Here is a 16,998-nt window from a genome sequence, read left to right as displayed (position 1 = left end):
CTCCCTACACACTTGCTACACACTTCCTCCCCCCTCCCTAGACACTTCCTACCCCCTCCCCAGCACACTCCCCCATCCCCCCCTCCCTCTCCAGGAGATGGCGCCGCCCTTCCTCGCCCAACGACTCCTCGACGAGATGTGCTCTCGCCGTGCGCTCAAGCAGGCGGCCGTCAAGAGAGGCGCCGTTCACGCGCCTCCGCCTGTGAACAGGCGCCCCCTCGACGAGGCGGGCGGGGCGGTGCCTCGAGGCGAGGGAGGGCTCGCCCCGCCCCAGCCGCCGCCCGCTGGAGCCGGCGCAGCAGCCGCCGGCGAGCCGCGTGCGCCGCCTCGGTGGGCCCCTCACTGACCCCGCACTGAGGGGGCGGCAGCTGAGGCGGTAGGGAGGGGAGGCGGCAGGGGAGGCGACAGGGAAGGCCCGTCCCCCCTTCCCACGTCACGCGACCGAGAGAGACCCGCCCTCGGCTCCGCTGAACAGAGGGCCGGCCGGGAGGGCCGGGGACCCGGGGGTGGGTGCGAGTGGCCGACGCCGCGGCCGCGCAAGGGCCACGAGAGGGGGAGGGAGGGGCGGACGAGAGTCGCGGTCGCATTGGTGAGTATCGGTGGTGAGAGCAGGGGCGGTCGGCGCAGGGCGCGTAGAGTACACATGCCGAGAGAGAGATAGCGATGTTAGCGCAGCCCACCTGCACCTCTCAGTGGACAGTGCGCTTCCCTCATCCCTGCTTGACCTTGAGCGCTCACCTCAGGACTCAGGTGATATCGTCTCCTTTTTTACACAGATGTGTAATATGTGTGAGAAGCCCCCCGCGGAAAAATTAAGGCAAAAGCGCGAATCGATTATTTCGACATGATCGAGACTTGAGAACATGAGATCTCTCCAGCTCACAGAGAGCAGCACGTGCCAATAGAGCCAAGTCACGTGCCGACATCCCAGGCAACCACGCTGCGCTTCGCTGGCCACAAACACCTCAAAGCGCATGCTCACAAGCATCCACCCTCTTCCGGCTGGGGCAGCCCTAACCTCTGCGTACGCCTATGTCCTAACCTCGTAAGCGCTATCTGCGGTGGCCGTCGGCGACCGCCTCGAGCCCGCAGGTCCGTCTTGTGCCGGGCCGGCTCGGCCTCCTGCGGCGGCGTCGGCCCGCCTCCCCCGCCTCCCCCGCCCGCCTGCCCACGCCCCACTCGACGAGCCTCACCTGCAGGATCTCGGCAGAGTCGCCGGCGGCAGAGAGCCTCGCCCAGGGCCGCACTGCGGGAGGGAGCCCCCGCAGCGGCGGCAGGTCGACCCGCTCGCCGTCCGAGTAGAAGGTGAGCTCCCCGCCCTCGATCTCGAAGCAGAGCAGCCCGTGCGCCTGGGGCGAGCGGCGCGGATGAGGAGAGAGCGGCGCGCGGGCACCGCCAGGGAGGCAGGCAGAGCACGGCAGGGCGGGGCAGGGAGGGAGCGAGTCGGTAGGCTTGAGGAGGGCAGCAGCGCGCCGCCGCCCCGCCAGGCAGAGGCGCGCCGCTGCAACCGCCGCCAGCCTCGCGCGGCGGCGGCGCGTAGCCCTGCCGTGCGAGGAGAGCCGCCTCCCTCTCTCGCAGGGTCGCTGCGCGCCGCACCGCCCGCCGCTGCTGCCACTCTCTCCGCTCCTACAGACCACATGGCCCGACCCTCGGGTGCGCCTCTCTCTGTCTGCGGCCAATGGTGGGGCGGTGCCCGCCTCGAGCCGAGCGCGGTGCGCCATCTCGGCATTGGCGTGCTGCCGCCGCAGCGCCTGCTGCGCCCGCCGGTCCACGGCGGCCGTCACGAGCGCGCGGCGTAGCAACGAGACGCCCCACGCGCGGCCGACGCACGACTCCTCGCACACGCCGACGACGAGGTCCGTATCGCCCAACTCGGAGATGGCCGCGACGTCCACCCGCACCGCGCCGGCCGTTGGGAGCACGTCCGAGCCAAACGCGTCGATGTGGGCAGCGCAGTCACCCGGCAGCCGCGTCGCCGTCGTGCCCGAGAGGAAGAGGCCTCGCGTCAGCTCGCCAGTGCGCCAGCGCGAGCGGGTGCTCATGAGCCGCCCGCGGAGCGGCGGCGGCAGCCGGCTGAGGGCCGACCTGCGCATGTGTGTAGGAAATTCCTATGAGCCTGGGAGCGAGCACAGCCAGCGGTCAGGACAGCCAGCCGAGCACACGCTGGTTTTCTTCTTTTCTCAGAGGCTGGTTTTCTTCTTTTCTCGCTTCTTTGAAGATCTTAACCGACCCCAGGTATCCTGGTCACCACCCGACACTAGAAGAGTGGCGAGAGTTGGGGCTGCGGCTACGGCTGCGGCTGCGAGAGGGGTTGTGGTGTCAGCGTCGGAAAAGTCGGGCTCGGAGTCATACTCGGAAGCAGGCGCAGCGGACACGGTCGCGGGGATTTGGCAGAGGCGGCGAGAGGTGGGGACATCTCACGGACTGCATCTGCAACACACGGCTTTACGACGTGTCTAGACGCAACCAAAATTAAAATATACTGCGGCTTTAGTGCGCTGGCGGTTAGGCTGTATAAGGTTTTCCTCTCGCACCCCGTCTGTTTTCCTTTCCTTTTTTCTCTACAACACCCTCTCTTTTCCTCTCTCTTTTCCCGGGAAAACTCCGTGGAAATCGTCAAATTTTGGGCTCTCTGAGCCGAGTCGAGGCTGGTTTGGGCCCAAAATCAGCCAAATTTTAGGCCAAATCGGCAAAATGCCGGGAATTTTGCGAGAACCCGTGCATACCTGGAATTTACCCTGCGACCGCCTGGGTATTTTGTCGATTTCCTCAATTTTGCCTTAGATTTTGCCCCAGACCAGCTCTCAGACTCAGGGAAAACAGCGAGTTTCCAGAATGGAGCACCAAACACCCTCTGTTTTCCCTGGAAATTTCCGGAAACGCAAAGTGCTGGGGACCCTCTGTTTTCCTTTTTGTTTTCCGGAAAACCTTATACAGGCCAAGCTGGCGGCCATCTGGCATACATGCTGGCACAAAAACCAAAAAGTTGACACTCCACAGATGTCCACAGAATCGGAAATTGGGCTCGGCACAAACCGCGATGCTCGAAGGTCGAACCGCGCTCTCACAAGAATCACATCACAAGGTGCCCCGGCGGGGCTTAGCGACATGAGATCGCGAGGCTTAGGCTTGACCGCCCGGCGCATGGCAATCTGCCCGCCGGCGCACGCTCCATGGAATGTGCGCCTCTCGGCTTGGTCAGTGGGTCAGGTGGGCGTCACTCGTGTTCGTGTCAGAACTACACTTTCACCACGGCTTGCGCCACCGGGATCTCGCTCGCTTCCAGCTGCGGCTGCTGCGCGGTAGGCGTGGATGGGGGGGGCACGGTGCGTTGCTTGAAGCGGCTCCGGTGGATCGTGCCGGCAAGGATAGAGAGGAAGGCCAGGCCGCCGACAGTCCCACCGACGATGGCGGCGACGGGAACGCTCGAGGAGTCGCACCAGCCGTCGACATCGTTGTTGAGGGTCTGCGCCAATGCCTGGCAGGCGCCGCCGTCACAGACCTGATCCTTGTACATCTCGCAGTGGCCCACGCGGCAGTTGGCCGGGTCGGTCCAATAGGGGAAGGAGGTGCAGGAAGGTGGGGGCGAGGGCGACGTGGTAGCGCACTGGGAGCACCCGCTGCTTGCGAGCGTCTGGGTGTTGAACTCGGCGCCGGCGGGATTGTCGTCGCCACAATAGTCAGACCACACGCTCTCGCAAGTTGCGCCTGCGGCAAAGAATAGGTCACAGCCAGCGTCTGCCCCGTTCTCCCAGTCAATCTGGGCGCACACCAATGGTGCCGGCGGTGGGGCCTGGCCTGGCGGGAATGGTGGGGGCGGCGGCAATGACGGCGGCTGGTCAAAGTCGAAGCAGCACGTGTACTGCCAGTCATTGATCGCGATTGGCAAGTAGCCGTCGCTGCACGTCTGCGCCTCCCAGGTACCGTCCGCATAGCAGTCGTCGCCATCGCTCGAGCACTTGGACGCGTCGCAGTGGCAGTGAGGCGGGTAGCATGTGTAGCGACCTTCGTTGTTAGGCTCGTCGGGGTGAGGGCTGGCCGTGTAGCCGTCGCTGCAGGTCTGCGCCTCAGACTCGCCGTCGGCGTAGCAGTCGTTGCCGTTGCTCGAGCACTTCCTGTCGTCGTGCACGCAGGGAGACGGCGGGGGCGGTGGGGCCTGGCCTGGCGGGAATGGTGGGGGCGGCGGCAGTGACGGCGGCTGGTTGAGGCCGTACGACTTTCGAGTGCAAGTTCCTGAGTGAGCTGAGCCGCAACCCATGATGAAGTCAGAGTTCTCCCCCTCGCTGCAGGCGACGTTGCGCAGGCACAGCGTCCCGTCGCAATCTGCCGTCTCATCATCGACCATTGTGCAGTGCGAGTCGCAGCACCATGTCGTCGGAGGGTTCCAGGGAGTCCCACAGCAGTGATCGCAGTCGCAACCCCCCGCGCCGCAATAGTAACCGAGCTCATGGCAGGTCACGGTCAGAGGGGGGGGCGGCGGCAGAGGGGGGGGGCCCGGTGGCGCAGGTGGCGCATAGCAGCCTGCAAACGGAGAGCACTCGGCGGTGCACTGTGCAGGTACGTTGGCGGGGTCGCAGTCCCCGTTCGCTAGAACACAGTGGAACGTCGACACGCAATCGTCGGTGGAGCACACGCTCGGAATTCGGGTGCAGTCCCCAGGTGCGAGCTCCGCCACGATCTTGCCGCACGTCCAGGGGATGCTGCCGGCGATTAGGGTGCCCACCTCCGGGAATCCCCCGGTGTCCAGTGCAGCGAGGACGGCCGAGGCGGAGGTCGCAGAGCTTCCAGCGGCAACAATGTCGCAGAAGCAGGCGGCAACCTCATGATATGAGACGGAGCCAATGAGCAGCGACTCAAATTGTGACGCAAATTCTGGACCGTAGAAGGCCGACTCAAAACACTCGGGGTCGGCACAGATTCTCGTGTACGCTTCGTCGTACTCATCCGCGGTGTCGGCCGTCGGAAGGCAGGTGATAGGATCGGCAGAGCAAAGGGTGAGTACGTCAGACGCACACGAAGAAGAGCCAGCACAGCCCACAAACAATGCTGAACAGGAGCCGGCATCACCCAGAAGGCCGAGGGCCCCTCCGTCGTCGGTCGCGAGAAGGGAGGGATCTTCGACGATGCTGGAAAGATCAGATGCCGAAAAGCCACCGGAGACCAGGTCGCACACACAATCCAAGATCTGCTCAGCGCTGCATGCTCCAACCTCGGGGAACGCGTCCGGAGAGCCAAGTATAATCGCGCGGCAGGACGGGTCGGCGCACACAGACGCGTAAGCTCTGTCGTATTCGTCCGTGGCCGATGGATCAGAGAGGGCCAAGAGGTCGCTCGAGCAGTCCCCCGCGACGCGACCGTCACAGCCCACAAACAATGCTGTGCAGGAGCCGGCATCACCCAGAAGGCCGAGGGCTCCAGAAGGATCTTCGACGAAGCCGGAAAGATCAGATGCCGATAAGCCACCGGAGACCAGGTCGCACACACAATCCAAGATCTGCTCAGCGCTGCAAGCTCCAACCTCGGGGAACGTGTCCGGAAAGAGGAGTATAATCCCGCGGCAGGACGGGTCGGCGCACACAGACGCGTAAGCTCTGTCGTATTCGTCCGTGGCCGATGGATCAGAGAGGGCCAAGAGGTCGCTCGAGCAGTCCCCCGCGACGCGACCGACGACGGCCGCGAGAAGGACCAGGCGCGAGTGGCGCAGCGGAGTTGCCATACCTGAGAGTGGCTAGCGGAACGGTCCACGTCAAAACTGGGGAGGACGGGCGCCCCAACATCGGAAGACGGGCGATCGGGGTTTGTGTAGACTACGGAGGCCCTCGGCAGAAGCCTCGCGCGCTACGAACCAACCCAGAGGGGATTTTGGCCTACATGTACTCAGTGACCGTCTAAGGGGCCCTAAATGGCCTGGAATGCCATATCTTTTGTGCCTGACTTGTGGGGCACCTTTAAAAAACTAGTATGTCTTGGAGTGAAAAGTTTCTCGACGAGGTGGGGATCCGTGGTGTGTGGTGAGCAGATTCCCAGATTCTCCAGATTCCCCCTCGAAAACCGGCCGTTTTAATTCATTGCGGCCGCGGGTTTGCTTGGATTACTTTTCCCTCGAAGACATACTAGTTTTTTGGCGTTCCGGTGCCTACAAAAAATATCCGAGATTCCATGCGTGCATGGAGCTGAACACAGGGTTTGCGGCGGTCACTGTCCTACCAGCGAGCACAGTGGGCCGCGGACACCCGTGAAGGCGGAGACCTTCAAGGCCTTTAAAATATTGCGCTTTGCCTTTGGTGCGTGCTGGCGGGCTGTATTTTGCTTTACATGGATTCCGCGTCCGTGGCTCACAGGCTCCGTGTACCGCACACGTCGCTTCTCGTTATTTCTGCCCGTGCCGCGCGACGCCGATGCGCGATGGTGTATCGCGGACGTAAGACGTACCCCGCAACACCCGTCTCTCGAGTCTCGACCCCCACGATCGTCTCGAGACATCATCATCAGACACGTCACAACCCGGGACCCAACTAGACCAACTCTCTGCTGGTCTGAGACTGGCGCGCCGAGCCTCTCGCCGAGCTGTAGGCACTGCTATCGTCCGAGATGTCTGCATTCACCAAGTCGCCGAGAGTGACGACCTTGGACGAGCCGGGCCGCTCGCCGCTCACGCCGACACCGTCGTAGAGCTGCTGCTCCCCGCGGCCGGCGTCGGTCGCGACCGCGGCGGCGGCGGGGCTGGCGGCAAGTCTCAGCCAGCCAAGGCCAGTGAACTGGGAGAGGTAGTGGCGCAGCCCCCCTGCTGCCGCCGGCGCCTGCCCCGGCGCCTCGTCGTCGTCCTCGTCCTCCTCCTCGTCCTCCTCGATCGCGGCCTCGGGCTCGAGCCTCGCGGCGTGGGAGTGGCGTCCGGCGGCCTCGGACTGGCTGGCTGCGCTCTCTGGTCGCGCAGAGGAGCGGCCAGAGAAGTCCCACCACGAACGCTCCGTCACGCGCGGCAGCGCCTCGCGCACTCGACTGGGCGCGGCCGCCTTCGCCTCGGCGGCGGTCGGCGCCGCGGCGGCGCCCCTCTCTGCCTCGACCGCCGCGGGCGCACTCAGCGAGCCGTAGATGGCCGGAGAGGCGGCGGCGCGCGAGGCGCCGCGTGGCGTGAGGAGGCGCTCGAGGGAGGGGAGGCGGTGCGAGACGCGGCTCGACGCCTTGAAGGAGTCGTGCAGGCTGCTGTGCAGGCTGCTGCTCGCAGAGGCGTGGCTCGAGCGGCACAAGCTGCGCAAGTCGGCCTGCGAGAAGAGCCACGAGCCGCGCGCGCGAGTCGAGTCGAGCTCGTCGCTTCTCGCGTCGCGCTCGCCGCCCGGGTTGAGGAGCAGCTCGACGGGCGACCTGTCCACAGCGGCAGCCGTGAAGAAGCCGCCGCTCACCCCGCGGGAGCGGTGCTGGAGCGGCGACTTGTCCGAGGGCGGAATCTCAATGGCGAGGGTCAGAGCGTAGTCAACCTGCTGTGGCAGCGCCCTCGTCCGGCCGTAGATCATCACCACGACCAGCATCGCCTTGGCGACGGGCGGCCAGCCCGCGCAAAACGAGAGGCCGACCTCGCCGGGCGGCAGCGAATCGATGAACCACTGCGGCGTACCTGTTCACACCTCAAACCGTGAAGGGACGCTGCGCGCAGCCGCTCGAGTCGGCGAGGAGCGGCGTGCTCGGGCGGACGTCGGAGAGCTCATTCTCGAGCGAGTAGCCCATCGACAGGCCGACGTTGCCAAAGGCGGAGCACACCTGGAGGGACCACGTCGCGGAAACAGGACGTGTCACGGACGTGTCACGGACATGTTGCGGACGCTGCCAGGCGGTGAGCAGAGAGCGCGACGGCGGCTTCGTATGACAGTCTAAGCCATATCCCGACTGTCATACGAAGCCTACCTCGAAGAGCGCGTCGAAGGCGGTGCGGGCAGCGCCGTGCGGCATCTCCGGGTCGGTGGCGAGAATGACGAACCTGCAGCCGAGATGGGCGAGATGAGATGGGCCGAGGTGAGGCCATCGCAGTGGCTCCGGGTCGGCGGGCGAGGGGCGGACCACGCCATCCAGGCAAAGAGCAGGTCGCGCTGCAACGTCGGCCCGCCGATGAAGCTGACGATGGCGCGCCAGGCGGCGGAGAAGTGGTGGCGCAGCACGTGCCGCCACGTCACCTGCAGGGACGCGTCGCGGACGCGTCTCGGGCCTCGGCCTGACGGGCGAGAGGCGGTGCGCGTGCCGCCAAACCAACCTGCCCGCGCCAGAGCATCGTCTGCAGCTGCAGCACGCCCAAGTCGGCCACCGACCCTGCCGACGAGGTGCGCTCGCTCCCGCTCCCCGAGCGGCTCGCGTGCGACGGAAGCCGCGCGAGGGCGAGCGAGAGCTGGTCGATCTTGGCCGCCTGTGCGGAGCCCCCTGCACGTCAGGGACGGGGCCCGCACGAGGGCGAGCGAGAGCGAGCCGAGCTGTGCGACCATCCGGTCCCGAGAGAGCACGTCTGGCACGGCCTGAGGAGGGCACGCCTCGGCCGCCCCGTCGGACGCGCCTCCGAGCTCGCCTCGCAGGCGGACGCGGGCGGTGGCGCGCTCCGCCCACCGCTGCGCCCTGCGGCCGGCGAGGGAGAGGTCCAGGGAGTGTCCAGGCAGTGTCTGGGAAGTGTCTCGCTGCTCCACCTGTGGCCGGCGAGTCGCTCGGCGACGGTGAGGGGCTCGGCCGGCCCGCCGCCGTCGTCCACCTCGCGGGCAGCCGCCTCGTCGGTGCCGTGGGCGCGGCCGGAGACGCGGCGCGAGGAGGAGTGGACGGCGATCATGAGCGGCACGGGCGCCATCATCATCGCCAGCATGTACATGGCGAGCACGGGCGTGTTCTCGTTGGCGAGCGAGTAGAGTGCGAAGCCGGCGTGGCGGGTCTGCACAGACATGAAGAGGTCGTCTGGCAGCGCGGCGCGCATCTCGTTGCGGCAGTCGGGGTCCTCGTCGCACTCGACCAGCTCCGAGAGATTGCCTGCGGGACGCGTCGTGGACGTGTCGTGGACGCGGCCTGCACGCGGCACGGCGGAGGTGCGGGAGAGGCGGAGGTGCGGGAGAGGCCGCCTCCGACGCGGATGGAGCCGCGCCACGGCTCGTGGACGAGGAAGATGTAGTTGGTGAAGGCCTGGGTCGTGAAGGGCGTGGCTCACTCACGCACGACGCGGCTGTCGGGGCGAGACAAGGTGTCGCGGGCAGGCGTTGGCGCACGCCTGCGCCAGCCAGACCGCCAGCTGGGTGAGGAGGAGGAGCGTCGTCTGCTCGGTCGAGAAGAGGAAGCCGTACCTGCCGTGGCGTGGGCGTGGGCGTGGGCGTGGGCGTGGGCGTGGGCGTGGGCGTGGGCGTGGGCGTGGGCGTGGGCGTGGGCGTGGGCGTGGGCGTGGGCGTGGGCGTGGGCGTGGGCGTGGGCGTGGGCGTGGGCGTGGGCGTGGCGTGGTGGTGGTCGGCGAAGGCGCACATCTTTCGACCGGAGAGGAGCAGGTGGCGCGCCTGCGGAGAGGGGTATGGGCGTGTCATGGGCGTACAGCCGGAGAGCGGCGGCGGCGGCGGCGGCGGCGCGCCCACAAGCGGCGTGCGTCATCGATCGGGATGCACCAGAGGTAGGCTCGGATCGACCAGCGGAGGAGGACGGGGTAGAGCACGTTGCCTGAGGAGCGGGTGCAGGCGAGTGAGCGAGATCGCAGCGAGATCGCAGCGGAGAAGGGCAGGGCAGAGCAAGCTGCCTGCGAGGACGAGCACGGCGATGACCCACAGCATCAGCACGTTCTCGTTGAAGGACTCGAGCGAGCCTGGCTCTGTCGTCATACCGGCCTGGGGACGTGTCGGGGACGCGTCGGGGGCCGCATCGAGGACAGAGCCCGGCTCCGTCGTCACGTGCGTTTGCAAACGCGGCGATCGACACGAAGGCCGCGAGCTGTCCGGGCCGGCAAGGCAGCTCCGTGGCGTTTGGCGCGGGCTGGCCATCGAGAGTCGAGAAGCGCGGGTAGGAGCAGACGCCCCTAGCCTCGGGGGGCGAGGAGGCGACCTGCAGGAAGGTTCCGAGAAGCGTCCGAGATGCGTGGCCGCAGGACGCACCTCGCCTCGGCGGAAGAGGAGGAGGGGGGACCGCCGCGTAGATGAGTCCGAACCCGAGCAAGAGGAGGACCGCCTGGTAGGTGTAGATGGCGCACAGGAGGAGCCGCATCGAGTTGAGCTCGACCAGCCTGCGGGACGTGACGTGGACACGTCACGGACGTGGGGCGGACGGTGCTCCGCGTCGAGGAGAGCGCGACGAGCCACTCGGGGCAGCGGCGGAGCTCCTTGAGCTCGACGTGCCTGGGGCGGGGACGGCGTCTCCTCACACGCGGCGCACAGGCGCAGCTCCTCTCGCCCTCCTCTCGCCCTCGCCCTTGGCCCGACGCTGCGCTCCGACGCTGCTACCGGCTGATGACTGATGGCTTGATCCAACTGATGGCTTGATGACAACGGCAGCCGACTAGGAGACTAGTCGCGGACTTGAGTCCGGGAGGCACGTTGCGGCGCAGCGCCGCGTGGCGCAGGTGCAGAGGCACTGCCGAGATGAGGATGGAGGAGCCGCAGACCATCAGCGTGGCGAGCAGCGCCTGCAGCAAGGCGCCGGGAAGCTTCGGAGAAGTACGGAGAAGGTGCGGAGCAGGCCACGACCGAGGCGAGCAGCGCCTTTGCGGCGCGTCCGAAGGCGGTGATGTTGAAGGTTGCGAGGCCGGTGCAGGTGCCCGCAGAGAAGGCGGTGAAGAAGGCGTCGGCGAGGCCGAGCCCAGACTGGCGAGACTCGAGGCTGTACAGCACCGCGCCTCCGAGCGTGCCTGCGGGACGTGTCGCGGACGTGTCGCGGACGTGTCGGGGATGTGTCTCGCCCGAGCCGCCGCGGAGTGCCGAGCAGAAGCTGCCAGCACACCACCAGCCCCTTGAAGGGCACCTTCCGGTGGTGCACCAACGAGGCCTGCAGCGGAACGATGTCTGGCACCTTCCAGTGCGCCGCGGTCAGCGTCCGCTTGATGCGCACGCCGAAGCTCGCTTCACGCCGCGCGCTCGGGACGCCGCCGCCGCGACTCGAGGCCGCCGCGAGTGACGGCGAGGTCTGCGGAGTCGACCACGGAGACGGCTCGGATGGGTCAGACCCGGCACCCGTCGGAGGAGGCAGCGCGGCGACGGCGGCGAGGCTAGGCGCCGAGCGCGCGAGGATGCCCTTCCAGATCTTGGCCCGGCTGGCAGCCTTGGACTCGAGTGACGCTGCGAGCGCCACGTCGAGCGACGACTCTGGAAGCGTGAGCAGGACCCGCTGCGAGAGGGTGGGAGGGATGCCGCCCTCTGCCGGTTCGTCGCGAGCGGCAGCGGTGGCAGGCGGGTCAAGCATCGTACGGTAGGGGCTCGAAATGGAGGATGCTGGTGGGACGCGACACGAGTATTGGAGCAGCGATGCGGGAGGAGGCCGCGGTGGAGCGGTGGAGCCCACTCGGCTTCACAGCCTTGGTTGGGAAGGCCTTCGCGCCAGTTTGGGGAGGCAAACCCTGCCCGCCCCCTAGAGCCCCAGGTACCGTAGGGTGCCGAACTTAAGGTAAGGTAGCTTGAGTTAGGGAGCCCTTTTCCTCTTCCCGAACTCCTGTTCTAATGTACCTAACTCCTGCTACCCACCTCTCGCTCGGTCCAGCCGGACCGGCACACGGGCCACGCGGCCCGCACCACTCTGAGGCATCTCCCTCCTACGCTACGAGCACCTACGCTCGAGTACGAGTGCCTACGCTACTAGATGCCCTACTCCTCCTCCCCCTCCTCCTCCTCCTCACTCGCCGAACCCTCGTCGTACGCTCGTACCACGGTCCACGCAGCGAGAGCCGAGGCGTCGCCGGTACCAAAAAAGAAATCCCCGGTACCGAACTGCTGCTACCCCGTGCCTAACTCAGTGCAAAGCACCGAACCTCACTCAAGCTACCTTACCTTAAGTTCGGACCCTACGCGCGACGGTAGGGCATCAGAAGGGACCAAGAGGAGTGATCACTACCGCCGTAACGAGCACTACGACGGACGTTATTGAGAAGAATCACAGCTTCCTGTGGGATGCAGCAATTAGGAGCTCCGCGAGACCGAGCCGTTTTTTTTATTTTTTGCAAAACCCGTGTAGCGGAGTGTGTGTGTGCGGCCGTTTGCGGCGGGCGGCTTGCTGCTCGCGGCGATCGCGAAAAACTCGTCTCGTCGCACACCAAGAGCTTATGCTCTGGCGAGATGTGAGGCGCATGCGCCCAGGAGGGGAGGGCGCATGCGTAACGACGCTGCTAGAGATGCCTTTCGGGGCCCAGAGATAAAACTTCTGATGCCATGCGTGACCTAGTAGTGTCCCCAGCTATGGGCGTGTCCACGTTGGAGCCAGGTGTGGTGTGGGCGCGAGAATAGCTCCGCCGTCCGTTCATGGAGGCAACCCGCAACCGATACGAGTCGACTGGTGTGTGTGAGCGAGTATTCTTGATACGAAACCACGACGACACACACCAGTCACACACACACACACACACACACACACACACTGGTGTGTGTCGTCGTGGTTTCGTTCGTTCGTCCTAACAAACAAATCTCTCTCTCTCAATTTTGCACGAGATTCCTTGCCCCAGACCAGCTCTCAGACTCAAGGAAACTCGCGAGTTTCCAGAATGGAGCACCAAACACCCTCTGTTTTCCCTGGAAATTTCCGGAAACGCAAAGTGCTGGGGACCCCCTGTTTTCCTTTTTGTTTGCCGGAAAAGCTTGTGCAGGCCAAGCTTTTGGCCGGTGCCCGGTGGCCTCGGCCTCTTCGGAAAGGGTACCTCCGGCTGAGCCCTGGTCTGACAGCCTGACAGCAAACCCCGGACAGCGCCTGACAGTGCCCGACAGCCTGACAGCGTTGACAGCACTTTCTCTGACAGCCTGACAGCACGTATCTGACAGCCTGACAGCAGAGCCTGACATCAGAGGCGTCCCGTCGCTGTCAGGCCCTAACCTGACAGCCTGACAGCTGCCCGACAGCCCGACAGCACACAGCGGCCTGACAGCAGCGCTGACAGCCCGACAGCCCGACCAGCCCGACAGCAGCACAGACCGTACACAGGCCGTGCAGCCTCTTTCTTGTGCCCCATGAGGGTATAACAAAACTATTACATGCAAAGACATGTGTGTGTGGTTCATGTAGTCATGGGTTGGTCATGGGTCTCTCTCTCAACCCTCCCGCCCCACCTCTGCGGACCCGCGGCTGTGCTACTACAAATGAAGCTACCAGCTAGCCTTCTGGGGCCCTACAGCCATATGCCTACAGCGTCTGGGTGGGGGTGGCCGCCGCCGTCTGTGCCGCCGCCGCCTGCGCCTGCGCCGCCATCTGCGCTCCCCAGGCGGCCGCCGCTGCCGGCGTGATCACGCCGTAGGAGGGGGGCAGCTGCGTAGCCGCCGGCGTCACCGGCGTCAGCGCCCCCGCCGCCGCCCGGCCAGCGGCCACAGCGGCGTCGACCGCCGCGTTGGTCGCAATCTTCTGCTTCTTGCGCTGCACCCGCACCTTGGTCTGCGTGGTGCGCTGTGAGCGGGCGCTGCCCAGCCACTTGTGCGCGATCGACCTGCGACCGCCGTGAGAGGAGGGTGAGTGTCCCGCGTGTGGGTATTGATGGACACACGGCGAGGAGAACGCACGTTTGCAGCTCGGCGAGCGTCGGCTTCTCCGCTTCCACCGGCAGGTCGGCGAGCCACGCGCGGGGCACACCTGATGCTGAGCCGGCCGAGCTGACTGCCATGGGCGCACAGGATGCTGCAGATGCTGAGGCCATGCTGAACCAGCTGATGCGGACGGGGGCCAACGTGGCGCCTCCAACCGGCGGCGAGGAGGCCAGCAGCGCAGAGTTTTTTGAGGAGATCCGTAAGCTGCTGGCAGATTTCAACGTCTCCATCCAGGAGGAGTCAAAGGATCGCAAGCTCCGCTTCCACGTCAAGCGGCTCATCAAGTCCCATCAGCAGCGGGGCGAGGATGTGGATGAGGAGCTCGACTTCTACATGGATGATGATGACGGTGACCACGCCCTTGCCTGCCTGTCACACACACACATAAGACGTGCATTCTCATCTCTCCCTCTTCTCTTTCTCTCCGCAGTTGCGGTGCTCTTCACCATGGAGGACAGCTCCAAGGTCTTTGCCATTGGCAACATCGAGCAGGTGGCCGTCGCCGACGGCACGGTAGACGCGCGCCGCGCCACTGGCAGCTCGAGCGCAGAGTACCTGCGCCAGCTCTCGATGAGTCAGCGCAGCAACGGGGTCTTCATCAACGACCCCAAGGGCCTCTTTATCCTCCGGTGGTACCGTGAGGTGAAGGGTGACGGGACCCCCCCAGACGGCCCGCGCTACCAGAACAGAGCGTGCAAGTACTACAAGCTGACGAGCGACAACGATGGGGAGGCCTTCCGCTGGACCAGCAACTACCAGATCATCAGCAAGGTGTACCTGAAGAAGCACTCCACCCTGCCTCTCTGCTATTCTCTCAGTGCGGCAGACAAGAAGATGGTGACGTCCACCATGAAGAAGATGGTGGGACAGGAGGCAGAGTAGAGACTAGAGTATGTGCAGCAGAGTCCTGCTGGTCTCCTCTTGATAGTGTCATAAGTGTGGCTGGTGTGTGTCAGATTCTTCTCTCGTTCCTCTGCCCGTGCCCTGGTCTTGTCGTTGTTTCGCACCCATGTCTGTATGGCAATCGAGGCTGCCTTCCCCACTACCTGTAGTTCACTCGTCACCTCTCCCGCGAGCTCCCTTCTCTTTCTTTCGGGTATGGAGTCCGTGAGTGCGGGTAGCGTGCAGGCAATCACGGGCGCTATTTTGTCGTACTCCTCTTCGGCGAGCGCTCCAAATCTAGACCCTTTCGCCTTTAAGGAGGCTGCCCTCGCTCGTCTCAGGAATGTGGCGGTGTCTTTTGAGTCCGGCGCCTCCCGTTCAACTCTTGCTGTCGCCCTCGCTGTGTGTTTGTCGAGCTTCCGCATGAAGTGACGCGCCTCTTCCTTATTTCCAGCGCAGCTGCCGCTCAGTATGTGCGCCAACGACGCCTGTGGTGGCTCACTGTCCCACGCCACGCCGCTACCGCACCAGCATTTCTTACCGCGTACCTCAAGTATCGTAGTCTTTGTTAGTATCGAGGTCTCGTGAGTTTTGGCACTGATAAATTCGCGCGACTCGCGGCGAGCCGAGCCAGGCCACGGCGCTCGGCCTGCTGAGAGAAGACCTACCCCGACGGCAGTGACAATTTACCCGACATCAATCGTCGACGGCAAGCTCGAGAACTGCGCCTCCAAAGTCGCCCAGATTCGCCTCTCGCGGCGCGCTGAGTTAGTATCGCCGGTGCGCCAGCCGGCTCTGCTCCACAGCAGGGCATGCCTGACTGGCTCCTGCTAGCCGTGCGTCCTGGTGGCATCCATTGCCAGCTCAGGTAGCCTCAGGAGGTCGCCTCGCGCACAACTCGGCGCCGCACAGCACCGCTCCGCGTTACTACCGAGTTAGTATCGTCGACCCACAGAGACTGCTCTTCTGTAGGTGAGCCGACAAACGCCGGCCGGGTCGGCCCCGCCGCCCCCATCGCCGCCGCCGGGGCGGCGGCGGCCTCGGCGGGCCATCCGGCGCGCCGCGCGCCCGACGGGGAGGTGTTCACCACTCCTGGCTCCTCACCCCGCCACGCCTTCGTGCAGACGCCGTGGCACCCGCCTCAGGCGCCGCTCGGACTCGGTTGACGGCTGCCCAAGTGCTTGGCTCGTGCCCAGCCGACCGGCAGGCGATGCCCACTCGCTGCTAGGCTAATCCCGGGCTGTCAAGCGGCGGTGTGGTGCCGTGAAGGGCAGCGGTGCCAAAACTACGACTATTAGTACCGTGCGGGGGCAGTGCATTTAATTCTGTCAAAAATCGAAATGTGCTCCGTGGGACGTATTGGGCTAGAATCATACGTCCGGGAGGCCCCCCATGCGTGCCGCAACGACCCACAGTTCTGGTACCACTCTCTTCACGTTCACAGCTCTTAAGTGTGCCATAACTCCGATACCTGAGGTATTTGCAAAACCGGCAGCTTCGAGTGTCTCGAGTGATCGGCTCGCAGTGTGGTGCATGTACATATGGGCCTACTTGACGACGACGACGACTACACCAGCGCTGTTGCCACTGCAGGCAGCTTCCTCGGCGGCACGTTCACCGCTCTCGGCTGGTGCGTGCCCCTCCCGCACGCGGGCTGCCGCCGCTCTGGTGCGCACGTCCAATTTTTGCCTCGGCCGCAGGTGGCTCTTTGTCGGCTACCTGCTACAGGCGGGCGCTGAGGCGGAGTGGGCGTCCCCTCCGCCCGTCAACTCGACGCTGCCGCTCGCGCCGGCCGGGCTGCGCAGCGGCGCCTATTGGGCGCCAGGCATTCTGCAGACCGCGGCGCTGGTGATGCTCAACGCCCTAAACTGGGAGGCGGTGAGCGAGGACACGCTGGGCGATGCGAGCGTCGCGCTGCGCGCGAGGCTGTGGGTAACGGTGTGCTTTGTGGTCATGTTCACCGCGCTGGGCGGCGCCATCTGGATCCTCGTAGAGAATGCAGCCGACGAGCGGGCGTGGAAGGGTGCAGGCCCGGCGGTAGTCGCGCAGAACGCTTGCATCTTTGCAGGCTCGCTCATCTTCCGAGCATCCCGCCGGCACGGCGAGCACGCCATGTAGATTGGGGAGGGCTACATGTATTTGTCAGATCTCTGCGGCCGTAATCAATAGCGGTGAGCGCGCGCACACTTTGGATTTTGGAATGCGCAACGGTCGCGCGCTCTCGTCCTCTCGAGAGCTGCTCTCCAGCGGGTCCCGTCGAGAGCGGCTCCATGTGATGCCTGCGAGCGGACAGAGCCCAGAGCCGGTGCCGGCGGCACTGCGCACTCCGCGGCACTGCCCCCGCCGCGGCACCGGCAGCCCGGCGACGAAGTCCGGCGCGGGGCTCGCTAGGCCTAGGGGCGCGGCGGCG

General features: G+C 65.3%; 3 protein-coding genes across 3 annotated transcripts; 1 reads left to right on the top strand and 2 right to left on the bottom strand.

The window, feature by feature from the left end:
• Positions 1-739: 739 nt before the first annotated feature.
• Positions 740-2,093, bottom strand: EMIHUDRAFT_197199 (hypothetical protein; the record flags this gene model as incomplete). The annotated part of the gene is made up of 4 exons (XM_005767063.1): positions 740-993; positions 1,077-1,122; positions 1,194-1,349; positions 1,638-2,093. The coding sequence occupies 4 exons, from the start codon at positions 2,091-2,093 to the stop codon at positions 740-742; spliced, it is 912 nt and encodes a 303-aa protein (XP_005767120.1).
• Positions 2,094-6,313: 4,220 nt separating this feature from the next.
• On the bottom strand, positions 6,314-7,757 carry EMIHUDRAFT_432572 (hypothetical protein). Its single transcript, XM_005767062.1, has 3 exons — positions 7,680-7,757; positions 7,476-7,612; positions 6,314-7,362 (listed from the first exon to the last, which is right to left on the bottom strand). Exons 1-3 carry the CDS (start codon positions 7,720-7,722, stop codon positions 6,580-6,582), a joined length of 963 nt encoding a protein of 320 aa, XP_005767119.1. The 5' UTR covers positions 7,723-7,757; the 3' UTR covers positions 6,314-6,579.
• Positions 7,758-16,129: 8,372 nt separating this feature from the next.
• On the top strand, positions 16,130-16,706 carry EMIHUDRAFT_197193 (hypothetical protein; the record flags this gene model as incomplete). Its single annotated transcript, XM_005767061.1, has 2 exons — positions 16,130-16,218; positions 16,289-16,706. The coding sequence occupies 2 exons, from the start codon at positions 16,130-16,132 to the stop codon at positions 16,704-16,706; spliced, it is 507 nt and encodes a 168-aa protein (XP_005767118.1).
• Between the last annotated feature and the right edge of the window lie 292 nt (positions 16,707-16,998).

This window comes from Emiliania huxleyi, assembly GCF_000372725.1.
Source record: "Emiliania huxleyi CCMP1516 unplaced genomic scaffold EMIHUscaffold_5, whole genome shotgun sequence".
NCBI classification, from domain to species: Eukaryota; Haptophyta; order Isochrysidales; family Noelaerhabdaceae; genus Emiliania; species Emiliania huxleyi.
The sequence above is the reverse complement of the archived record's forward strand: the minus strand, read 5'-3'. Positions and strand labels throughout refer to the sequence as shown.